The sequence below is a fragment of the Trachemys scripta genome, chromosome 1, assembly GCF_013100865.1.
Source record: "Trachemys scripta elegans isolate TJP31775 chromosome 1, CAS_Tse_1.0, whole genome shotgun sequence".
Lineage (NCBI taxonomy): Eukaryota > Metazoa > Chordata > Testudines > Emydidae > Trachemys > Trachemys scripta.
The window spans coordinates 120,460,711-120,487,343 of record NC_048298.1 but is presented as its reverse complement, the minus strand read 5'-3'; the positions used below and the strand labels follow the sequence as shown (position 1 = coordinate 120,487,343).

General features: G+C 43.9%; 1 protein-coding gene across 1 annotated transcript in view; it reads left to right on the top strand.

The window, feature by feature from the left end:
• EFCAB6 (EF-hand calcium binding domain 6) overlaps nucleotides 1–7,988 on the top strand; it is a 151,450-nt gene extending 143,462 nt beyond the window's left edge. Inside the window, exons 29-30 of the mRNA XM_034759423.1 lie at nucleotides 1,691–1,840; nucleotides 5,930–7,988. Coding sequence (XP_034615314.1) covers nucleotides 1,691–1,840; nucleotides 5,930–6,052 — 273 coding nt within the window. The 3' untranslated portion in view covers nucleotides 6,053–7,988. The remainder of the gene's footprint in view (nucleotides 1–1,690; nucleotides 1,841–5,929) is intronic.
• The last annotated feature ends 18,645 nt before the right edge of the window (nucleotides 7,989–26,633 follow it).

Here is a 26,633-nt window from a genome sequence, read left to right as displayed (position 1 = left end):
TTAAGTATACAATTTAAGAATGTAGGCCATATTTTCAAGATGGGGGGGGGGACACTGTCCTCAGAAGCAGTTATTCTGAAGATTTGGGGTGGTGGTGGATAATCAGTTGAAAATGCTGAAAATCAATACAATGCTGTGGCCAAAAGGACTAATGCAATCCTTGGATGCATAAACTGGGGAATATCAAATAGGAGTAAAAGGTAAAATAACCTTGCATTTGGCACTGGTGTGACCACTGCTAGAATACAGTGTCCAGGTGTGGTGTCCACAATTCAAGAAGCATATTGATAAACTGGAGAGGTTCAGAGAAAAGACATGAGAATGATTGAAGGACTAGAAAACATGCCTTATAATGATAGATTCAAGGAGTTCACTCTATTTAGCTTAACAGAGAAGAACCTACATGGAGAATAAATATTTGATAATAGGCTCTTCAGTCTAGCAGCGAATGGCTGCAAGTTGAAGCTAAACACTTCAGACTGGAAAGAAGGTGTAAATTTTTAAGTGAGAGTAATTAACCATTGGCACAATTTACCAACGATTGTGGTGGATACTGCATCACTGGCCATCTTAAAATCAACAGTGGGTTTTTAAAAAAATAAGATGGTCTAGTTCAAAAGGAATTATTTTGGGGACGTTCTACTGTCTGTATTATACAGGATATCAGACAGATGATCACCTTGGTCCCTTCTGGCTTTAGAATCTATGAGAAGCTGGGCCTTTAGCTCCCGTGGAGACATGCAGACTCTGAGCTACAGAGAACAGTCTGGGTCCCTACAGCCAAGGTGAAGGGCGCTCTTTATACTGTAAAAGAGGGTCCACAGGGGCCTTCACAATAGTTGACAGAAGTTTACATTAGGCAGCTGAGTTAGTCACGATTGGACAGCAAATTCTTCCTTAGCTCTAGACTTCCTGAGATTAAGGTGAATTTCATGCTGGGTGCTCAGGGCATTGCTCCAGCTGCCCACACCACTTCAGCCCCACATAGCAGCGGTACGGTGCTGTCTGTGCATTCCCTGCATGCTGTGATAGAACTGGAGTTTCCAGTACCCTGTGCAGCATACATGAAGCAACTGCCCACTGGCTGGAATAACAGCTGGGTGGGGGGCAAACAGCAGCCCCTACCAAAGTCAAAAACAACAAGAGGCAATAAATACTCCCCCAGTTATTCCCATACTAGGTTTCGACTGTCCTGCCCCAGCTATTTCAACTATAGAACTGTTCAGAACCTGGTTACAAGAAATATTATGTAAGTGGGTTTTTTACCCTCCTACTGTACTCTGCTAATTCATTGGCAAAATTTGAATATGAAAACTTGCAACCTGAACAGTGAATTTTCCAAAGAGTTAAGTAACTGAAAACAGAGGCTTGGAAGGGGAGCAGCTGTGTGACTTTAATTGCTGCTTCTCTGTAACATGTATAAAAACACTGAGGCCTTTGTTTAAAAAAAAAAAAATCTGAAAGAATTACATTAATTTTACAAACACAGATTTGGGGCTTTGATGGTGCTTAAGTGTTTCAACTTCACCTGCTGAAAATATTAAAAGGTGAAGAGAATCTAATAGCATTTATTCTGCACCAGAATTTCACTGTAACACCTTTACATTTCAGCATATGACTGCACTCATCTACCATGTTCTTTATATTAACACATGCCCGTCTTTCTCCCGCACCCGCTCCACTTTGCTAGAGGAGTCCTGGACCGCAGAGCCTGACATTTTTCAATGCAATGCTAAGAATTCAACCCCAGATCTTGCACTGCTGGAGACCGATGAGACGAACGTTTAAATCCTATGATGAAAGTGGGAGCGGGCTATTAAGTGTTCAGGATTTCAGGCAGGTAAATTGCATTTACTAATCTAAAACTAACAAACTGAAAACCAAAGTCTCTAAATAACCTTACTGAAGCAGTTTCTAAAATCATGGCAACTATACATTTGCAGACTTGTTTCCTGTGACATTAATACTAAGTGCTAATAATAATAATGATAATCACCCTCTTTCCAATGCATATGCAAGCGCACAACTTCTTTCACACCAGAACTGAGAAAAGTGGGCTTCACAAGCCTGGGAGGGAGAGAGGGAAGCAGGTTGATGAGAAGAAATGCTTTCTACTATGCCTCTGTGCAGTCACTACTACAGCCTCAGGATTCCAGTGACCCACCAGCTGGTATGTTCGCTTATGAAGGGGGAAGTAGCCTTGTGTACTCCTCCTCATCATAAGGCAGCCTAGCTGGAGTGCCATCCTGTTGCAGGCCACAGTTTGACAGGTACACCTGTCTCAGTTTCCCCTTCAAGTCCCCCCCCCCCCCCAAAAAAAAAACAGCCCAGAGTCTTTTTTTAGTGCAAATGGCCCTTGTGGGTTAGTTTTGTTACAGGAAAAAAAAACTCCATACACATAATCCCAACACTGTAATCCAGGCTATACATTAAATACAGCACCAGGACTCCTCACCACACCCCAGCTCTCCAGCACAGCCCTCTCTGGCCCAGTGGCTTCAGTTCTCTGACCCCAAGAGCCTTTAGGTATCACCCTCTCCTGCTCTTAGCCTTCATCCCTCTCCAGCCTTCCCTGGCTCAGGATAGACAACTAAGTAGCCCCTTCACTGGCTCTGCCCTGGTCAAGAAGCCCCTCCTAGCCCTCAGCCCTGGTCATGTCTCCTAGCACTGGCTCTGCCTATCTGGAAAGTCAGCAGGTTAGCCTCTCCAGTAACTTCATAATAATTCCTCCCTCCTTCCCAAGAGGGCCTACTGAGAGTCTTCTACTCACTATAGCTTTTCCTAGAAACCACCTCTACCAGTCTCCTGGCTTCTCCTGTCTACCTCTTACTCACTAGGTTTCTTGCTGATCTTGTATTGCTCCCAGGTGCTGCCACGCACCTTTAATTGGCCAAACTGGGAGCACCTGTTCTGGCACAAGGCCACTGGATCTGCTTCACTTACAGGAGCCAGACATCCTTGTATAGTTGGAATGACTCTAGTCCCTCTTTCTGCCCCTGTCCTTGCCAGTAGAACACAGATCTGTGGTACATAGGGATACGTATCCTCTGCATGAGCTTCTTTGATCCAGCACCTTGCCAAACAGCAGAATCACACCTTTTTCAGTGTCTGCAAGTCTGCTCCTCACCTGCAGTGCCTTATAGCACTGTGAGGCCAGGGATTAGTGCTGTACTCCTGGATTCAGACCTCTGGAGAGTTTGATTGCTGCTTAGCATACATTTTACTTCTTGTTTCAAGATCCTTGACATTTCTGTAAATAGAAATCAAACTCATAATATGAACTACAGTAACTACCTACATTTACCAGTCACGTTGCAAGGATAAAAAAAAAGATGCATAAAGCTGTTTAATTAACGTTGAGTCCAAGTGAGAAACCAGTGACCTTCTCCACCTGCTGTCTCTGCCACTCAAAACATCTGGTAAAATAATGGTCCAGTCCTCAACTGCACTGAGTAGTTAGCCATCATTCTGCTCCCCCCTTCCTGAGGCTGCTAGGAGCCAAAACGTCCCCAGGTGTAACTTAAAGCAAACTGAAGACCTAAGTAAGGGCAGAGACCTCATAGAAATTGCTCTAATTGTCTGGGATCAGTCAGAGCAAGGTGTGGTCCAGCCTCACCACATATACGTTCTTCAGACATACCCCTACGTGAAGGTTGGGGAGCAAGATACATAGAGCTCTATCAGCTTTAGGCCTGAGGTTTCCCCTATATGAGTAGCTTTCTGGCTGCTTTGTACTAGTGCTTGTATGGTCACTGGAATAGGGGTGAGGCTCGGGCCCACTGTATTTTTTTAAATTTTTGTGTAATGTCAAGTTTATTTGTCAAGCATTTGGTAATAATTTTTTAATTTAAACCGCTCTATCTCAAGCAATTTATTTACATTAAGAGAAAAATGAAACCAGTCCATTTCTGTGATAGGATCTATTAGGTAAGTTGATTTTTCCCCTACAATGCTTAAGTGCTACTCTAAAAAGTTTTCCTTAAGCGATTACGGACACAAAATAAATGTGTTGCATAAAAGATGGTGTGCTTGGCAAGTACTTGGCTTCAGCGGCTCCTTAGATTTCAGTTGATTTCATGAGGTCAGGAATTAACTGCAGCATAAGCAATCGAAGTGCATTTATATGTATTAAACAATACGCATTGAGCATTTGTGTGCCAGGTAATGTTTTGTTAAGACAGTCAAATAAACCCCAAAAGAAGGGAGAAATCAGAAACGGGGTTGCAGTGAGGTATGATTGAAGTGAGATGTAAAGATGGAAGAAGTGAGCAGAGAGATATTTGGATAACTTATAGTAGGGAAAAGCTCTCTGCTATCAGCACTTTCTCAGTTATCAAGGCTGGGAGATATAGGAAAGGGAGGAGTGAACAGTGCTCTGCATAAGAACTGAAGTAGACACACATACGTATATGTGGTTACTGTAACACCAGCACTATAGTGATTTCAGATACTGGCTTGGCTCAGACTTATCTGAGTTTCACATAAAATCAGTGGCAACCAGTAAAATACAGAAGGAGTTACCCAAATCAGAAGATGTCAGGTGCTGGTGGAGATCCTGCTGGACAACAAACTATTGCAGAGCCTGTGGACAGCACCTACAGGTACCCTGCAAGGATGTATGCTTTAGAAGCACGTTAAACTAAAAGTAATACTCAGAAATGAACATCTCATTAACCTTGAGGCATTAAGGGCCAGATTTTTAAAGGTGTTTAGGTGTCTAAAGATGCAGATAGATGCCTAGTTGGATTTTCAAATCACCTAGGCACCTAACCATCACTGAACTCAATGGGAATTAGGCACCTAATTCTGAAAATCCCACTGTGCACTTGTCTGTGCTTTAGGCATCTCCAGACCTTTAAAAATCTGGTCCTTAATGTCTGTAGCATCAGGTACCACTTGGTCAGTAGTGCTCTCATTAAAGTGCCCCTTCAGAAATGCATATCGCCACGTACATAAGGGTTCTCACAGGTGGAGTGAGTAGATATATTGGACTGGCTTGTTCCTTCCACTTCTTTGGATGGAGGGGACCCAGATCCCCCAAGCAGGGTGTAAAGAGAGAAGCCACAGCTGGTTAGCATCATCTCCTGCTCATGTGGAAGCCCTGTCATGGGTGTGTTATGTGATTCAACCTCCACCTGTGGTGAGAAAGTGGGTAGGTGCTAGCTATTCTCAATGGCACTATCACGTGAATCCCTGCAGGGCATCCGAGAGCAACTGCTGCTTGGGCCAACATACAATAAATCCCTACCTGAGGGAGGATTCAGGAGCAGCCGCCAGGGGAGCTATGCTGGCATGAGAAAGCTGGGAGGCAATAGGAAGATTCTGGTCTTCACAGAATTTTTATGAAATTCAAGACCATGGGGCTGAACCCTCAGACAGTTTTGCAAAGGGTTTAAGTGAGACTTATGTGGTGCATTAGCCTTGTGCAAGCCCTGTGCCCAGCACTGAATTTCACCCTTGGCTCCTAACTTCACATGAGCACTGTGGGTGTTGGGAGGTTGTTGAATCTCCATTGCTGGAGGTTCTTAAATGCAGAGAAATACCTGTCAGGGATGGTCTAGGCATACTTCATCCTGCCTGAGCCCAGGGGGATGGAGCAGATGACTTCTTGAGGTTCCTTCCAGCCAGGGCTGGGTCCAGGCACTAGTGCAGCAAGCAGGTGCTTGGAGGGGCCAACGGAAAGGGGCAGCACATCTGGCTCTTCGGCGGCAATTCAGCAGCGGGTCCCTCAGTCCCTCTTGGAGGGAAAGACTTGCCGCCGAATAATGAAGCAGCGGCGGTAGAGCTGCCGCCGAAGTGCTGCCAATCGTGGCCTTTTTTTTTTTCTTTTCTTTTTTTTTTTTCACTTGGGGGCGGCAAAAACGCTGGAGCCGGCCCTGCTTCCAGCCCTACCTCTCTATGATTTTATAACATTCTGTGTATTTTGCAGGTGCTGCGTCAGTATCACATCAACCTGACTGAGGAAGAGTTTTTTCACATTTTGGAATTTTATGATAAATCATTATCTTCAAAAATTTCCTATAATGATTTCCTCCGGGCATTCTTGCAATAGGAAATGGAAGGTGTCATCAAATGCAAGAAACTATAGATAACAGAGCTAATGACTGATTTATAATTTCTAATTAATAAATTAACCAACTATAGCTTTTCTTTTTGCATCAGCAATCTCAAAATACTTACAAGTCTGACAAATACAGTGGCCATAGGTTGTAGAGCAAATCTACATGACAGAACTATTAATATTCACATAATCCATTTATCTGAGACCGTACAGGCATCTGCAAAAGAAATACAATTAAGAAAATATTTTTTGTAATTAAAGTTTTATTAATTAACCCCCCTTTTTAATTTCAATAAAGATTTGAAAGGCCTACTATTCACTTTTATAAGATATAATAGAAATAATACATTTGGAAAATTATATAATCCTTCATTATTAGAAAATTATCTGCTTTACAATCTGTCTTTCTTCCCACTTGATCATGCAGTGACATATTTAGATCTCCAGTAGCTTTATATGTTGACATGGAACAGCTATTATACTCTGAAAAGACACACTAGCTATGCCTTGACGTGTCATCTTTTTCCAATGAAACCTTTCCCCATAATTTTCCCATATTTGAACATAAAAATGGAAGTTAAAAATAAAATTAGAAAGAGCTAATTTGCCATTCACTATTGTATTTGTCACTGCAAATGTGGAAGTGTATACCTCTAACTTGCGTCTCCTCATGTTAACCCAAGATTTATTTTTATGGATTTTTATGGATAAACTATTTTTCATAATGTATAGTGCACTAAAAGTAAAATATCCAGTTAGATTGATTGGTTTTGTGAAAGTGAATAGTTTGAGCACCTATTAGAAAATTATGGGGAAAGGTTTAAATGGAAAAAGATAACATGTCAAGACACAGCTAGTGTGTCTCTGGTATATGTAGATTTTAAAAGAGAAATTAAAAGATAATTAATTTGGCTGCCAATCTCTTTGGTAAGCAGTGAACTTATGATCAGCAGGTTCTGTTTTCTGGGCTTATATCAAGACTCAAATGGGTACATTCAGTAACTATTAGGACAGTACATCTCTTTGTGGCATCTTGGATCTGTTCTCTGCCACTCGGTCATTTTCACTGATCTACTGAAGAGCTCTATGTCACCACAATATGTGGTGGCTTTCCATGTTTCTTTGCTTTCTTGCAAATCAAAAATAAAGTTATTTTTAAAAAAGAGAAAGAAACCTCTCAAAGAACAAGTTCTAGATTTATATGTGAGTCTCTTCAGTCATTGTCTAGAAAGTGATCAGTGGTAGGATGCTTGAATGAAAGCATAAAAGGTGCAAACATTTTCTATACCTAACATTTTAATGCATTTATAGCAACATCTTAAAAAGAGTTGGTAAAGTAGCACCAAAGATTTCAATACAAAGCAGAGTAACTACTAACTGGGGTAATGCACATCCAAACAATTTCTCTTTCTTATTGCTGGTGAACTTGCCGGCCATTACTATGGGTCTGATCCAAAGACCATTGAAGTCAGCTGAAAGATTCCCACTGACTTTAATGGGGTTTGAAACAGGCTTTGTCTGAGGAAATACTTAATCTCATTTGAAACTTCAAAGAAGATGTTTGGTGGATTTTAAATTAAAAGTGTTAATGAGACTTGGGGTTGTTTGGCTTTGGTGATTTTGGTTCTTGATCTCTCATATCAATATGATCTGTATTTTGTTTATCACACACAGTTCAGGAACACTTGTTATATATTCAAGGAATTATACTTGAAAATTGATACACTTGAGATAGTAACACAAAGGATACTTTGTTACATTTTCTTTGAAAAGTATTTGTCACATATAAATCCATTCAATGAGAACTGCATTTAGTGCTTAGAATGATGTAAGGGGTTCTCCTCTACCAACCCAATGTGCAAAAGTTCCAAGTTCCATTTACAGGTAATTTATACAGATTCACATAAATAAAAGAATCTAAAATCCATTTAACCTTTTTATCTTTAATTTTATTCTGAAAACTGATCTCAAGACTTTCCTTTTTTACAAATATTTTCCACACTTAATGTACGTCAGTCAATGAAATTCAAATGCAATATACCTGTATTGAGTTCTGTTATTTCTATGCTGTTTGCAGTTGTAAAAGAATTAATTTTCACCAAATTTACTATTTGGAGTATACCTAAACAAAGTATAATAAAAATCAAAACTTGGAGTAATTCTTTTGGAAGTAGGGATGTTTCTTTAGGATATATTACTAGTAAGAAAAGAACAAAACTAGAAGTTCAGGAAATTTTCTTTCGTGTTCCTAGGATGGAAGTGTGATAATTTGGTCCGATTTTAGATCAAAAGCAATACGAACACCTCCATCTCTGTGCTGCATTATGGCATGTAGCACAGCTACTGTGATTCATGTCAGATTCAGGAGTCATCTCCTTGCTTCCAATCATCTCAGGATCTCTGTTGTCTTCAGGAGAAATGGCTCCAGGAGGGGGTGTCTCAGGATTTCTTGACACTTTATGCCAGTGTATTTTTCATTAGTGCTACTGGCAGGAAAATCAGACTCAACAACTCCAAAGGGATTAAAGAACAATCTTTTTGCTGTAAAAACAAATCAAATCATGCTGTTTTTTTTAGTGAGTTCTTAAAGGCATGGATGGCATTTGCCAACTGTTTATCCAACCTCAAAAACAAACTGAATTTCCACTGCCAGCATTTTGAAATAATCTGGGTAAACTGCTACATACATAAGCTTTGCAATAGAAGAGGGTTTGCTTTCTTTGGTGTTTTTTTGTAACTATTATCAGAAAACAATGGTCAGCCATTCAGCAATGATTGACTGGCACTGATTCCATTTGTTTTCGCTAAGAGATAGATAACGTCAATGGAGTTGTGAACATTATCCCGTGATAATGGTCTCCTGCTGCTACATGTAAATGCTGAGACAAAGCCGAAGCAGTTATGAAAATAAATGTCAAGGCGAAGCTCAGAAATTTATTTTCAAAGCAGAAGACATTGATCCTGTGCCTGTTACAATATCTTTACTTCTTTTATGCCATCGGCTGTCACTCTAACAGCACCAGTATCAGCCTGATAATGCTACACTGATTGCTCCCTGTGCTATTATTGACCTGCTGCATCGACTTGCTGAGGTGTTTCAGCCAGCCAGAGTAGCTTGCCCATTGTAATGAGTTTTTTAAAGTATCCCCCTCTATAAAATATAAACTTATTTCGTAGGCTGAAGTTTTTGGGCTTGAGTCTGGCTGTAGCAGTGCCTCAGATCCTCTTCTAAGGCACAATTCCCTCTCTGTTTCTCCCTTGCTCCTCCGTGGATGGCCTACACCAATAGTAAACTACCACTTCCTTCCCTGCTCTCTGTGTTGCACCACTCTCGTGAGTGATTGGGAGGTATGGAGCAAAGGCTCCACCCATTCCCTTCCCCTCCCAGTTTGCCTTCTCCAGTGAGGGAATAAGCAGGTGAGTAGCTGCATTTACACCCACCCAGGTAATCTGCATAGGCGTGGTAGGGTTCTTACTCATACTTGCTTGGGCACATTGTCCAAGTCACAATCTAGCCAGTAATGTTTACCTTGCAATAGATGGTCATCCAGCATCTGATCGGATGAAGAAACCATGATGTGCTAGGTGCTCTGAAGTGCTTAAGGTAAGTCAACGATGCCCATTTCAGTTAGTGGGGCTGATATGTTCTTTGACAGCCACTTCTGGACTTGTGTCCTCTAGGCTCTTTTTGGAAATCTCCCACCATTACAGGTGCAGCTCCACCTGTGGCAGCAAATGTGGGAATGTCAGTGTAGCCCAAGCTCAGGCAGCTACTGGTGTTTTCACCACCATGACATCTAGCCTTGCTCAGACAGGTCTAGCAGATATGGCACCAGTCCATACTAATACTCCACCACTGCTGGTCCAAGGGCAGGAGACTTTCAAAAAAGGAAAGGCTTGGATGGACAGAGCCTTTGAGGCTTGTCCAGGCAGAACATGAAGCTGCAAAGTCATTTACTGAATTCAGGTTCAAAGCAAATAGGAGATTTTAAGATGTGTTTTTCTTTCAGAGGACATTTTCCAGGCCCCAGGCACAGTTTGACTCTTCCCCACCCAGGCCCTTCCTAGACCATCCCAGAAGATTTGCTGCAGTCTCTCTCTGCTGCTCTTGAACTGGACAGAGAAGGTCTGCTAGAAACTGATGGGAATTCCCTCCTCCAGCCAGCGAGTGAATGTGCCACCTCTGCAGTACAGCTTTAATATCAATATGAGTTTATTTTTCCTCATTCTTGTCTCCTAAATTGTCTGAAGAAGGCTGAAGTGACTGAAATTATAACCAGCGCAAAGGAGCGTAATCAGACCATTGTTCGACTGCTCGTCCATCCACCAGATACCTCCGCTTGTCCTACCGATGTGTTCTCCTATCTGTTAAATACAGGCTGAGACACTGAATGTGCGCCAGGTTGCAGCCCCTATTCCAGCTCCTCCAGAACCTCCTGCTGAGGTTCTGGCTACACTTCTCCCCCACACTTGTGTATATTTGCACACCCTATCTGTGGCCCCACTAAGTCGAGAGATCTCCTCATCAACCTCCTCCTGGCCCTAGCTAAAGTAGCCATCTACACCACCAGGAGGAAGATGTTAGATGAGGGGGTGCTCTGTGACTGGAAGGCCTATTTCCGCTACTCCCTGGTCTCACCCATCTGGGCAGAGTTCCTCTGGGCAGTGTCCGCTGGCTCCCTTGATGCCTTTGAGGAGCAGCGGGTGCTGTCCAGGGTTCTCTGCTCGGTGTCCCTGTCAGGTTCCCTTCGTTTAGCCCTGTGACCGCACTTCTGTCCCTGTTATATCTTTAGTTATCCCCTGTAATTAATTGAAATCCTGGACCTTTTGGATCCTCCCCTTAGGCTGAGGGAAGTCCTTTAGCAGTGGGCGGGCTTCTGCCCACACACTTCCAGGATCCCAACAGGCTGAGACACAGAATGCAGAGAAAAGACTCATGCATTGGAGAGTCTGAAGGTGATTGGTCTCTGCTTATTCAAGACTACCACACAGGAGGAAAAAATATTTAGATATACTTCAGTAAACCAAACCCCAAATATTGGCTGAAGGGCTGAGCATGCTCAGTAATCAGCTGCTCTCACAAGGGAAAATTCACCCCTATGTTGGCAGATGGCACAAGGAGTCAGATTCTCAGCTAGTGTATATCACTATTGCTCTGTTGAAGCCAATGGACTTACATCAGTTTACACAAACTGAGCATTTTTAAGGCCTATGTAGCTCTAAGTGGGAACATAGCCATCATCCTGCCCAGTGGTGAATTTCACACACAGTAAGAGTCCAGGAGAGCTGGGCTTTTATCACCCTCAGACAGGTTTCCTAGCTAATCTGCCAGGCTGGGCTTTACACTCCCCTGCCTTATGCTTTTCCTAACTCAAGGGAGCCGTTAAATCAAGAATTTAACTGTAAACATCTGTTGCTCATTAGCACTTCCTCAAGTTCACCTGCACTGCTCTGCTTCTTTATAAACCCTGACCTCAGGCCAGGTGGCTGCTATTGTAAACAGGGGCTGGAGTATTGAGGAGCAAGGGAATAGTTTTAATGGCTATTATTTTTAGCTGGATATGGGGCTTGAGTCCTTTTAGAACAGTACCTAAGTGAAAGACAGAAAGGCTACCTGTAGGAAAATATAGGCAAGCAGGGATGGGTTTTCTGGGCTAAGAGAAAGGGCTAGAAGGGAAATAGGAAATTGGGGATGAGGAAGAAGTAGGAGAAGGAAATTCACAATCCATGCTGATCACCCATTTCTCTCTTATGTTATTAGCTTTTATTCAATTTTAATTCTAAAGGCTTAGCCTGGACAGAGAAGGAGATACAGAATGTTAAAATCTTGTACCTGGAACACAGCCATTTCAATTCTGTTTGATTAAAATACTGGGGTGAGCTAATATAGACACAATTACTGTTTTTAGCTGAATGATATACATTGGGTCACATGTTGTAAGGGAAGCTCCAAATACTGCAGAATGAAAATCAAATCAAAAATATTTTTTTAAAGAAAATCTCTTTGAGTTTCTAAACTTTTCTATGCCAAAAGCTGTCATGCAATAGGAAAAGCATTATTATGCTGTGAAAAAGAGACACAATACAAAATTCTTTTTATATCAATACTTAAAATATGCAAATATGATGTCTGCACAACGCCCCAAAAATTATGCTTGGCATGAATTCTCAGTAACAATACAAATATCATCATCTTCAAATAAGCAGGTATAACATGCTGCTCAAGTAGCTGTAAAAACAACCTTCTCACAGTTCCAGAAGCATCCATTTACTATTAGCACTGCTCTAGCAGATTTCATCCTTTGATGCAGGTAGTTTTTAATAGGAATAGAAAGACAGGGAAAACAAACACATCCCTGTTAATATCAACAAGTATTGAGGTCAGCGTTTAGAGGAACTGCTGCATATTTAACCTGATCTAGAAAGCAAGCTGCTAACGTGTGTGTGTGTGTGTGTATATATATATATATATATATATATATGCAAAGAAAAGCTGAGTCTCTCATTGTCCAATAATAGATTATCATTAGTTCAGAATTTAAGTGGATGGCTCGGCTAGCTGGTGAAATCCTTTTGCAGTGTTAGGGTTTCTTTGCAAGGTACTGGGTACTATGTAGCAGGAGCAGAGTGGATACGAGATTGATTGGCTCTGAATTTGTCAATGCGTGAGCCTATTTGCAGCATCAGCCACTTATGCATCCCCAGCCAGCCCCTTAGCACTGATGCCCCACTGGCTAATTGCACGGTTGTTCAACCCAGAGATCAAAAATCAGAAGAGAAATCAAAATAAACACATGAGATTTATTATTTCCAACCTGAAATATACACACAACCTGCTCCCAGTGCACACCCCCTCCCGTCCCAGCAATGTTCATCAGGGGCCAATGGCAGCAACCTTGGTTCCAAGAAACTTGCAGAAAGCATACCAGGGACAGAGAGTGCTGCACTCCTGGATTTCCATCCAACCAGCACTATGGTACTATAGCCTTGGCTGGCCCATTGCAGAGCTCTCTGGTTTTTAAAGCCAGGTTTGTGAGGGAGTGAACCAGACCACTTACTTTTACAATGTAAAAGGCAAATACTTTTGCCTTTTTTAAGCATTAATTCATGTTGCCGCTGGAATGCTCCACTGCACTGATGAGTGTGCACACCGCTGTGTGTACAGAGGCTGACACAGTTGCCAATGCCGTATGAAAATTGTATTTCTAAATGGAAAACTATTTGCCTGTAAAGAGGGTGTCTGGGTTTTACAGCCAGGATTAGTTAATCTGCCTCAATTTAAGGGAGAGCAGGGAATTTTTGGCATCTTGCATCTCTTGCAACTGCCTTCCCAGGTGCCTCTTCCCTTTCTGTAGAGCAATAGAGGGCTAGCTTGTGTGTAGAGGTCATAGCACTGAGTAAAGGGGGACAGGGAACAGCCTCGTTGTGAGTACAGGTGGGGATTATACCATTAGAGTGTTTCCTTTTAAGGAATGAGCTGCCAAAGCAAGCAATTGGAAATGCCTATTTTTCATTGCTGTTACTTGAGGAAGTGGCACCTCCTCTGATGACTGACAACACTGGCCATCTCACTTTGGTGTGAAAAATACATCCAGAGAGAAAGATTCACTGCTTACCATCAGGCTGGCCAAATTCATCCCTGACATGACACCTTTGAACTCAGTAGTGTTACACCAAAGTTGAATTCAGTCATATGTGTCAAGGACCTCTACTTTGTGATATTGACAGCGATCTAGTCCCTGGTTCCTGTTGGTTTTAAAGTCTTACACTCTGTCTTGAACTTGCATTTCAGTCTTAGCTTGTCATTGCTCTATAGCTGTCAGTGGCCTCTTCCTTTCTTGTTTAGATGGAGCATTGTCAGTTCTGGAGGTTAAGGTCTGGCAGGATTTCTATACTTTGCTCCTTCAGCTATATGGATCATGTATCCAATGGCTGCAGTCCAATGTGTTTTGAGTTTTGCTTTAGCTAGTATCTGTCTTATTACCACACTTAGAGCTTCGTTACAATAAAAAATAAACTATGAAAAAATAGGATAACACAATACTCATTGTGCTGTAAATATTCTTTCACACCCATTTTCAGTGAAAATATGTTTATGGGGCTTGATTCTGATCTCATTAAAACATCAATGTACTGTAACTCCATTGACTTTGTTGGGTTTACTCCAATGTATATGAGATTGGAATCAGGCCCACAAATTTGATGTTCTTTCCGTTGAAATGAGTTTCTCAGAAAGTAGCCGCTCTTTCTGCTCAAACTAGCACATGAAGGGAAAGTTGATTTTGCCTTAGGAACAATGCATCTTTCTCTGTACCCTATACTCAATTCCCATCTTTTTAATCTCATACATTAGAATAGATGTTGAAACTGTTCTAATTACCATTTTTAATTTGCATTTTAATTGCCTCTCAGGGTGTAAAATGACATGGTTGGGTAAGAGAACATTTTGCTTAGTGGTTTGAAGTACCCTGGGGGTGGAGTAGGGGAATAGATTGATCTACAGTGGTCACCCTTAAAAATTTTCCAGTTTTGTGGTTGGGAAGTATGTGCCTGGTCCAAAGCCCAGTGAAGTAAGTTGAGAGATGCCAATTAACTTTAAAGGGCTTTAAATCAGACCCTTACTAACTTTATTTCAGTATACAATATGTCCTATACATAGTGTCCATGGGGAATAGTGCAGATTGAGGTACCGTATTACTTATCAAAGGCAATCGACTACTTTAAGGAATCACTGAATAACTTCTAAACCAGAATTCTGCTCAAAAGAATGAATCTTTTTCCTTGTTATACAGCTGGTATCTGAATGTTCATGTCACTTGCTTTCCATCAAAGCCTAAATCAAAATGCCACTGTTTAACCAAACAAAACCCAACACCTCAGCTGTCTGACTTTCTTACAAAGATAAAAACCTCATCTCCTTGACTAACATGAGAGTGCTCGTCTGGGCCCTGCTGCAGAGTTGATTTTTCACTTTGAAGATCTGTTCCTTTGGATGGCTAAAATGCATCCTAGAAAACAGCAACAAAAATAAAACTAGCAGGTAGTGTATCTTCAGGCATAATCAGACACAATCTTTCATTAAAAATGATCAGAGTATTTTCTTCTGGAAAGAATGCCATTTCCCTGCTTTGCCAGGCGAAGCGATGCTCCAACATGTCAAATAGCTCTCTTGAGTTATCCAACCACAATTAGAAAATGAAAGTTTGCAGAGAGAAATGGAGCTATTATTGAAAAAGTTCCTAAAAGTTGCTTAAACTTCAGTCAGAAAAGCCAACACAGTGGCTGAGTATGTACAGCCTATTACACTCTGGGTTTAAAAGACCATATCGTCAAATGTATTTAGGCACTTGACTCCCATTAAATCAATGGAAGCTAAGTGCCTAGATATCTCTGAGGATCTGGGCCAAAATCCTTGGGTGAAATCCTGGCTCCACTGAACTCAGTTGCAAAATTTCCATTGACTTCCGTGGGGCCAAGATTTCACACAATGTATTTTTCTTCAGTAGGTTTGATTCTGCTTTTGCATACCTTATGTACATTGTAAATCTCTCCATTGAAGTCCGTGGAGTTACACTGGTCTAAGTGAGAGGATGAGCAGGCTCAGTGGTTTTCTAAATATAGAGTGAGCCTTTAGGTTGTGGTAGCAGTTGTGCAAACTTGGGCCATAAAACCAGCAATCACCAAGAGCCAAACCTTGCCACTCCACTGACAGGAGTAGCTCTTACTCATGGGAATAGTTCCATAGGCTTCAACAGGACAACTTGTGAGTGCAGGACACAGGACTAGGAACTGAAGCTAAATACTGGTTTACACTGAAAAACCTATGCAGTGTCTAGAAAAGTGGGTGTTTGAAGCTAAAAAGAACTATTTTCAGGAAAATTGCCTTATTTTCTTTATTAACAAAAAACACTTCGCCTTCTTATTTTTGACTGTGTGTGGGCTGTGATTTCTCTGATGAACTGAGTCAGACAATTTTAGAAGTTAACACCACACAATTATAGACCACAACCACTGTTAATAATGTGGATGTGGTGACTAGCAAGACAACAGTGCACTTAAAAGGACACTACCATTTTTAGCTTAGAAACAGCAATGGAGCTAAGAAGCAGAAAACAATTTAAAAGCCACTTCTGTCAAGTCATTTGGTTCATACACTTTGTTAGTCTTGGATTTGGGATTTTTTATTATTAATATTACTATTATATGAAACCCAAATTTGGAAGAAAGTCTTGTTGTTTTTGTTTTTTTGTTTTTTTTACCAGTTTTGTCAATTTTTTCATTGAGCAAATGTTGATTTTGAGCTGGATTTAATATGGGTGCTTTGACTTAACAAAAACTTTCCATAGTTTTAGCCCTCGCACAGTCTGCTTGCTTGCACCACTGGATTGCTGACTCACCTCAGCACAACTGTGGGAATAGCATTATTAGCTTTTGCTGCTGCTCAGACTTTAGAAAGCTGAAACCCTCCCGTTAAAATTTGAAACCAACTGCACGACCCCCGCAAACCTTTCATTAAAGGCCTATCCAGAACTTTAGAATTGTAATGAAACGTGTCCTTAAATGTTTGCGAGTTAAGAAATGTTGGCGACCTGCGATGTTGTTATTTAAAACTGAAAGGAAACATCACTTTCCAAATTGACAATAGTATAACAGAACACGGATTTGTTGTAATGGTAAGTGGCCACATTAATGTGACCCGCAGTCTGTTTGTGGGATGGATGAGCTTGTTGATGTAGGTCCAGAGTAGATTGTGTAGATCTTGAAAATCTGACACTTCCTCTCCATTCGTACGTGCTGTTGATGAGCAGTGAAATGGTTCACAGGACTGACCTTTTGCAGGGCAGCGACTATCTACTAGTCTGTGTTTGTACAGGGCATAGTACAATGTGGTCCTGGATCTTGGTTGGTCCATAGGCCGACTGTTACACATAAGATAAATCACATTGGCATCTGAGTTAGCATGCATTGAAATGAATGGGGGCAGGTCCCACCTTGGAAGCATTGGTTTAGGCTCTCTGTAAACTCAGGTATACATTGCTGCATTGACTGCACTCATCTTGAGGGTTTGGTTTGCCACCATAACAGCTAGTGTTTTAATTTAAAAAAAAATGAAAACCAAGATTCTGGAGGAAAATTGAAAGGTCTGTCCACATCTCTTTGCCCCTGCACCAGTCCTTTGCACCCTCCCCAAGTGGTCAGGCCCTATATTTTGGGACAGCAGAAGGAGAACAAATGATAGTGACTAATAGTGGAGCGAGCACTTTTCATCCCATCCAGAAAGAACCAAAATTGTCTTTTAAATAAATTATGGAGATATCCCATCTCCTAGAACTGGAAGGGACCTTGAAAGGTCATCAAGTCCAGCCCCCTGCCTTCACCAGCAGGACCAAGTACTGATTTTGCCCCAGATCCCTAAATGGCCTCCTCAAGGACTGAACTCACAACGCTGGGTTTAGCAGGCCAATGCTCAAACCACTGAGCTATCCCTCCCCCTCATTAAATAATGATGCATCAATTGTACTGGTCAAACATGACTTAAGTGTGACAAAAGTGGACATAGCCTTGTGCTGGTCTGTATAGGTATAAATTGCACTCCAAACCAATCCCACATCCTCACCCCTCATTTAGGGTTGCTAGCTGGCCAGGTTTTCCCATGATCATCCTTTTCTGAGGTAGCAATCCCAGGAGAGCTGTGAGGGTATGCAGCACACACTGCCAGCTGTCCGGCTTTATGGACAGCAGCTAGGTGATCCTCTGACACTGGGGAATCTCCTGTGTGATAGAAGGCAAGAATTGGTGCCACGCTATGCCATCTTCCCCCATTCCAGGGGTAGGGAAACTTCCTGGCAGGGCTAGTTGCATGGAGGGGCATGGATAGAGAGCACAGCCCTCCAGGATCTCCAATTGGCAGTCTGCTGTAGCTGACTGAGAGCAGGCCTGAAACTTAGACGTAGTTTTCTTCCCCACCAGCATGATCGGTGTGTGTGTGTGTGTGTGTGTGTGTGTGTGTGGCCTATAATTCTTTTAAAATGTTTACAAAAAATATAGATTTATATTCATGTTGAGTGTTTTGGGGACAATACAGCTCCCATGGTTTCTAGACATCACACCCCCTATTTAAACATTCAGTAACCTTTTTAGAAGGCAGATATTTTTGCAAAAATCTCTTTGGCACCGTTCATGAGCTTAGTGTAGTAACAGCTTTCCTGTTTTAGCTGAAGACCGATACTATAATGAGGTTACTGAGAGCTTTTCAACTGATTGCCAAAGAAGTAAATTGGACTTTTTAAACACTCAGTAACTTTAAGAGTAAGCATGTGACATGAAATATTGTTATTCAGCCCCACGGTGCCATTTTCACAAACCATTACCCATGATCTTAGTTACATCCTTCCACTAGCTAGTGTTTCTCAGTGTCATTGCATCTTAACGCATTTCACAGAGCATGGCACCTGTAGCTGTGCAGCCAGAAATAACCCACCACAAATCCCTGTTTCTTTTCATAAGTAGAGTCTGATGTAAATTCTGACATTTTGAAATGAATGAGCTGTAGGAGTACAATCGTATTGAAATGATTATGCTTAATACGTCCGGTGTCATTAAAATAAATATGTATTCTTCCAAGAAAGCCAAACACGGGGAAATTACACACTGGGGGTGGCTGTCTGGAGACCTTAGCAGGTAAGAAGGCAATGTCATAGCAACGGGAATGATGTGTGGTCCCTCACTTTGTGCTGCACCAGCAGTGCTAAGGAGTTGGGAAGCTTCCCTCTCAGGTGTGCAATCTGCTGATTCTAGGTGCCAGTTTGGACAGTGCTGTTTGTTCTGACACTGGGTGGGGGGTGGGGCAGGGGCTCCTGAGTGAACTGGCTGTGATGCCTCATGGGGAGCATGTGAGGGTTTGAGACTGAAGCTTTTGTCTGCATAAATACCAGATTCTCTTTCTCAGTGTGGCTCTGGCCACGTGCCTATAGCCCATGTGGTAAGCCCCACTGGTGAACGCGTTCATGATCCTGCAGGTTGTGATTTCATTCAGTCGTCTTTGTGGCCTTTGCTTTGCAAGTTCTCATCGCCTAGGTGAGGTGCTTTGTGGTTTTAGTTCAACCAGAGGTTTTAGTAAACCAGCAGCACGTACTTCCTGCACTAGCTTGTGACATACTCAGAAGCAGAGGCCTGAATTCGTCAGTGGTGTGACGTCAGTGGAAATACACCAGGGATGAACTTGAGCCACAGGTTGTGAATGATTCAGGTTCCATCGCTCAAAGCTATTGAATGGCCAGTAATGGAGAGGGCAGTTCAATGAGTTACTGCACTCTCTGCAATCAAGTGTGTGGCAAGCAGCGTGAGTCACACAGGTGGCTGCACAAGGTGAAGGAGGATGACACGAAGGCCTGGGATGTGCTGAGCAGAGAAGTCGGTGACAAAAGGAAAACGGTCGGCCTCTGACAGCCTTTAAAAGTAGCTGTTCATTTGGTTTAAAATCAGGCAGCAGATGTCAGTCACGGTGACTTTGCTATGCAAATGTTCTACAAAACAATGCAATAAATACAAACATGGGTGTGATTCCCTACTGCAGCTAAACTGCTTTATGCTGGTTAACTTCACTGGTTCTAAGGAATCTGGCCCAAGATGGTTTGTTGGGAGGTAAAGTTTGCAAAGTCTATGAAACCCTGAGTTACAACAGCATCAACCGACTGCGGGTGGCACAGTACGTGCTTTAGATTAGAATATTCTCTTTAATTTTGCAATACGCACGTAAAAGGCAAGACTTAAGGTATGTCTACACTACGAGAGTAGTTCGATTTTACTTAAAGCGAATTTGTGGAACCGATATTACAAAGTCGAACATGTGTATCAACACCAAGGACAGTAATTCGACTTTGTGAGTCCACACTAATGGGGCAAGCGTCGACACTGGAAGTGGTGCACTGTGGGCAGTTATCCCACAGTTCCCAGAGTCCCCGCTAACCATTGGAATTCTGGGTCGAGCCCCCAATGCCTGCTGGGGCAAAAAATGTGTTGAGGGTGGTTTCGGGTAACTGTCGTCATTCAACCCTCACTCCTGCCCTCCCTCCGTGAAAGTGCCGGCGGGCAATCAGTTCGCGCACTTTTCTGGTGATTGACAGCGCGGACGCCACAGCACTGCGAGCATGGAGCCCGCTGCGATCATCGCTGCAGTTATGGCCGTTGTCAACACCTTGCTCCTTATCATCCACCTTTTCCAGATGCAGATGCTGAGAAATCGGGCGAGGAGGCTACGGCAGCGCGGTGAGAACATTAAGTCTCAGAGGGGCACAGACCTCTCACAAAGCACGGGACCCCGCGCCGTGGACATCATGGTGGCAATGGGTCATGTTGATGCTGTGGAACGGCGATTCTGGGCCTGGGAAACAAGCACGGACTGGTGGGACCGCATAGTGCTGCAGGTCTGGGATGAATCACAGTGGCTGCGAAACTTTAGGATGTGTAAGGGAACTTTCCTGGAACTTTGTGAGTTGCTGTCCCCTGTCCTGAAGCGCAAGGACACCCGGATGCGAGCAGCCCTGACTGTCCAGAAGCGAGTGGCCGTAGCCCTCTGGAAGTTTGCAACGCCAGACAGCTACCGGTCAGTCGCGAACCAATTTGGAGTGGGCAAATCTACCGTGGGGGTTGCTGTGATGCAAGTAGCCAATGCAATCGTTGAGCTACTGCTCTCAAAGGTAGTGACCCTGGGAAATGTGCAGGTCATCATAGATGGCTTCGCTGCGATGGGATTCCCAAACTGCGGTGGGGCTATAGATGGAACTCACATCCCTACTCTGGGACCGGACCACCAGGCCAGCCAGTACATTCACCGAAAGGGCTACTTTTCAATGGTGCTGCAAGCACTGGTGGACCATAGGGGACGTTTTACCAACATCAACGTCAGATGGCCGGGCAAGGTTCATGATGCTCGCGTTTTCAGGAACTCTGGTCTGTTTAGACGGCTGTAGGAAGGTATTTACTTCCCAGACCACAAAATAACTGTTGGGGATGTGGAAATGCCTATAGTGATCCTCGGGGACCCAGCCTACCTGCTAATGCCCTGGCTCATGAAGCCCTATACAGGCGCCCTGGACAGTGAAAAAGAACTCTTCAACTACCGGCTGAGCAAGTGCAGAATGGTGGTGGAGTGTGCTTTTGAATGTCTGAAGGGGAGATGGAGAAGCTTACTGACTCGCTCTGATCTCAGCGAAACCAATATCCCCATTGTTATTGCAGCTTGCTGTGTGCTCCACAATCTCTGTGAGAGCAAGGGGGAGATGTTTACGGCGTGGTGGGAGGTTGAGGCAAATCGCCTGGCTGCTTATTATGCCCAGCCAGCCAGACGAGCGATTAGAAGAGCCCAGCGGGACGCACTGTGCATCCGGGAGGCTTTGAAAGCTAGGTTCCAGAGTGAGCAGGGTAACCTGTGACTATTACATTTGTTTAAACAGAAGCTGAACCTGCCCCCGTTTCTTTACCCAGTTAATGTTGACTATCCTCTCCAGTTACCAACCCCCTTCCCCCCCTTCCTACACACCTTTAAAAATAAAATAAATGAAATTTTGTTCATTAACACTGTCAAGACTGCTTCCCCACTCTGAACTTTAGGGTACAAATGTGGGGGCCTGCATGAAACTTCTAAGCTTAACTACCAGCTTAGATCTGGTCTGCTGCCACCATTCCCAAAGTGCTAATTCCCTTCCCTGGGTAGCCTTGAGAGACTCTTCACCAATTCCCTGGTGAATACAGATCCAAACCCCTTGGATCTTAAAACAAGGAGAAATTAACCATCCCCTCTCCTTTTTCCCACCAACTCCAGGTGGATCAAGATCCAACCCCCTTGGATCTAAAAACAAGGAAAAATCAATCAGGTTCTTAAAAAGAAGGGTTTTAATTAAAGAAAAAGGTAAAAATCATCTCTGTAAAATCAGGATGGGAAATAACTTTACAGGGTAATCAAACTTAGAGCCCAGAGGACCCCCCCTCTAGCCTTAGGTTCAAAGTTACAGCACACAGAGATAAACACTCTAGCAAAAAGGTACATTTACAAGTTGAGAAAACAAAGATAAAAACTAACACGCCTTGCCTGGCTGTTTACTTACAAGTTTGAAATATGAGAGACTTGTTCAGAAAGATTTGGAGAGCCTGGATTGATGTCTGGTCCCACTTAGTCCCAAGAGCAAACTCTCCCAAAACAAAGAGCACAAACAAAAGCCTTTCCCTCCCACCAAGATTTGAAAGTATCTTGTCCCCTTATTGGTCCTTTGGGTCAGGTGTCAGCCAGGTTACCTGAGCTTCTTAACCCTTTACAGGTAAAAGGATTTTGGAGTCTCTGGCCAGGAGGGATTTTATAGTATTGTACACAGGAGGGCTGTTACCCTTACCTTTATAGTTATGACAAACACCGTTTTCTTTATTAAGGATTTCGTGGTAAAGTGTTGAAACTGGGGACGCAGACTGTGGTGGGGAGCGGGTGTAGTGATGGAAAGGACGCTTCTAAACTCGACTCCTGCTCCTTGAGCGGTCCGCAGTGGTGGACTGGTTGTTTCAACGGAGCCTGCCACCCCTCCTTTTCAGGACTCTGTGTGTGAGGGCTATGTGACTTTGTGGCGGGGGAGGGCGGTTACAGATCCCCTGCTGTGTGGCTCTGTCATCCAGGCTAAGGACCGCTGCGTAAGATCTGTAACCGCCCTCCCCCGCCACAAACTCACATAGCCCCCCAACACAGAACATGAAAACCACCTCCCAGACTGACCAGTGTGCCTAGTGACTTCAATGTGTGTGTGACCTTCTGCTGAATCTGTCCCCGTATCTGTACCCGGTAAAGGTGACTGTCCTCTCCAATTACCAACCCCCTTCCCCCCTTCAAACACACTCTCCTCTAAAAGAACATGACGGAAACAGTAATTAACAGAAACATATTTTTTATTAACAACTACACAGTTAGGGGATGAAACTGGGACGGGGGCTTGGGTGAAGTGCTTTTGGAGTGAACGAAAGGACGTATCAAATCTTTGGGAATGAGAGCCTTCTGCTGTTTGAGCAGTCTGCAGGGATGGAGTGACTATTTTCACGGCTCCTGCCACCCCTCCTTCTTGGGACTTTGGGTGTGTGTGGGGGGTGGGACTTTGTGGCGGGGGAGGGCGGTTAGAGATAGAATGCAGCGGGGCTCTGTCCTCCTGCCTCCGGTCCTGCAGAACATCTACAAGGTGCCGGAGCGTGTCTGTTTGCTCCCTCATTAGTCCAAGCACTGTTTGAGTTGCCTGCTGGTCTTCCTGCTGCCACCCGTCCTCCCGTTCGCTGTGTGATCGCGGTATTGTGACATGTTCTCCCTCCACTGGATCTGCTGTGCCGCCTCGGCTCGGGAGCAGCCCATAAGTTCTGAGAACATCTCGTCCCTTGCCCTTTTCTTTCGTCGCCTGATCTGCGCCAGCCTCTGGGAGGGGGATGCCAGGGTAGCTCGGGAGACACTCGCAGCTGTGGGATGGGGAAAAGGGAGTGAATTTCTCACAAAGATACAGTTTTGAGAACAATGAATATAGTCTTTCTCTGTGAACAAGACCATGCACAGTATCTATCACATGCGCACTCAGTACAAGGTCGAATTTTCGGCCTTCCCATTGAGTGCCTGGGGTCTTGCTGTACAAGATCACACACACGGGGCTGGACAATGGAATTTGGCTAGCAAGTGGACATGGTAAGCTGTAGACTTTTGGCTGCTTAAAGCTTAATTTATAGCAGTGCCCTCCTTTCACGTTCCAAGCAATGCTCCTAGTGTTGGCCAGTTCCTGCTGCCAGCAATCCGGCCAGCATGAACTCTGCCCCTGTCCCATCCCCCTCGCTGCTGTCCCCGGGAAAGATCCCTGCATGCTGCCCCTGTCCCGCCTCCATTGCATGGCTGTAAACCGCCGGTTACAGTTATGTAAAGGAACAGGCAATCAGTCCCAATACTAACATTCCCCTAATTCAAAGCAGGTCACCGTGAGTGATATTACTCTGATGAGGATTTCGGAGACAGAGAAAGACCACATGCTGCGTGAATACCAGGGCCGTATGCCGCCATGCTTTGTGAAGCAATGATCCTGGAGTACTTGCTGCTAGCCTGGCGCGGAAAAGTTTCCTACCATGGAGGATGCAATAAGGCCGCTCTCCCCAGGAACGTGATGCAAAGGCTTTCACAATACCTCCAGGAGAGCTTTGTGGAGATGTCCCAAGAGGATTTCTGCTCCATCCCCGGACATATTGACAGAATTTTCCAGCAGCTGCACTGGCAAGGACTAAAAACTAAAGCACCTAGGGCAAACTAATAATGAAAAACCCATTGTTAAGATACCATTCCTATTCTGTTCAAAATAAATGTTTAAAACACTTACCTACTGATCCTTCCCCTGATTCACGGTCCGGGTTACCACCTTGGGAGGGTCGGTAGGGGATCTCCGTGAGGGTGATGAAGAGATCCTGGCTGTTGGGGAAATCAGCGTTGAAAGTGCTGTCGACTGCCTCATCCTCCTCATCTCCTTCCTCATCTTCCCCGTCCGCAAACAGCTCCGAGGAAGTGGCCGTCGACAATACCCCATCGTCAGAGTCCACGGACAGTGTTGGGGTAGTGGTGGCGGCCGCACCTAGAATGGAATGCAGTGCCTCATAGAAACGGCACGTCTGGGGCTGGGATCTGGAGTGTCCGTTTGACTCTTTGGTCTTCTGGTACACTTGTTTCAGCTCCTTGATTTTCATGTGGCACTGCGTTGCATCCCGGCTGTATCCTCTCTCCATCATGGCTTTTGAGATCTTCTCGTAGATCTTCGCATTCCATTTTTTCGATCGCAGCTCCGAAAGCACGGACTCATCGCCCCACACAGCAATCAGATCCAAGACTTCCCGATCAGTCCTCTTTCTATTCTGCGATTGCATGGTCACCTCTGCTGGAGAGCTCTGCGTCGTTGCCAGTGCTGCTGAGCTCGCCACGATGTCCAAACAGGAAATGAGATTCAAACTGGCCAGACAGGAAAAGGAATTCTAATTTTCCCGGGGCTTTTCCTGTGTGGCTGGTCAGAGCATCCGAGCTCTGACTGCTGTCCAGAGCGTCAACAGAGTGGTGCACTGTGGGATAGCTCCCGGAGCTATTAGCGTCGAATTCCATCCACACCTACCCTAATTCGACATGGCCATGTCGAATTTAGTGCTACTCCCCTCGTCGGGGAGGAGTACAGAAATCGATTTAAAGAGACCTCTATGTCGAAATAAATAGCTTCGTTGTGTGGACGGGTGCAGGGTTAATTCGAGTTAATGCTGCTAAATTTGACATAACCTCCTAGTGTAGACCAGGCCTTAATGCTGTGCCTCTGGAGGGGAGGGCAAGGCAAGGCTGGAGCCTACCAGTTTGTTGTGTGTGTGCATTGCTTGTATCTGCGGAGACACCGTTTCATTTAGCTGAAATGGAAAATGGAAGTGATGTAATAATTTATCTGTTTGGTCATATGCTGTTTATTTTTTTTTTCAATCACAGGGCCCAAATGCACCCAGCTATAAACCTAGGGTGGCCAATGGATTGATCCCACATTTACCCCAGTGCAACTGAGGGAAAATTTAGCCTCCAGCATAGCCACACAGGCCTGCCTACACGTTCCCATTGTAATCTAAGAAGACACATTTCCATTTCCAGTGGCTAGATCCTAGTCCCCACTAAAACCCAGCTACACTGCACTGGTGGACCTCTGTTGTAGCGCTTCACTATCTCCATTCACAGCCCCTGGGGTAGGAGGCCTGTTGAGGGGGTGGTCACAAACAAGAGGCTTGCCAGGCTGCTGCGGCACAACAGCTGATCCCCCACTTAGCCAGACAGTCCCTTGAGGGGTTATTACCAACCCATTTGAGTAGCCCTGAGGCTGCTCTAAGTGTGCTGGAGCTGAACTGGTCTAAAGGTAACATAAGGCCATGTTTGCTTTCTTCTCCTTTGGTCCGGCACTGACTGGTGCTTTCCTATTCCTGAGGCTCAGAGTCTGAGCTTATTTTTTTATTAATCCTTTCCTTTTGATACAGGCATCAGCTTAACGTTAATATTAAGTTTGTTGCAGCATTTTTATATTATCCAGGATTTTCCCATAAGTGAGCTCACCTTCCCTGAGCTGCACATTAATATCAACAAAGCAGAAAGCATTTAAAAAAAAAAAACCCTCTCTGTAATGCTAGTAAGTGAAATAGCCATCCCAACCTGCCCATGCCATTAATTCCCATCATTGTTCTACATAAACCATGCAATTAGGCTGGAAAAAAAGCCATTGCATCACCGCATGCAATAATTGACACTAAGTTCTCTGTGAGCAAGAAATCTGTTATTTTCAGCTGACAGGAAACAGCTTGTCAGTTAACGTTAAGCAGGTACAATTGCATTGGATTAATGCAAAATGGTTTGGTGCATGGAAACAGTGTTCCATTAGCTTAGCTGATATTAAGTGGGGTTAACTACCATGTGCACAGTTTTAACCCTCCCAGGGCTGCATGGTTTCTGTAAAGGAAAATCCTGCCTTTTTAATCTACTCCATTTTTTTGAGCATGTCAAAGTAGTGGG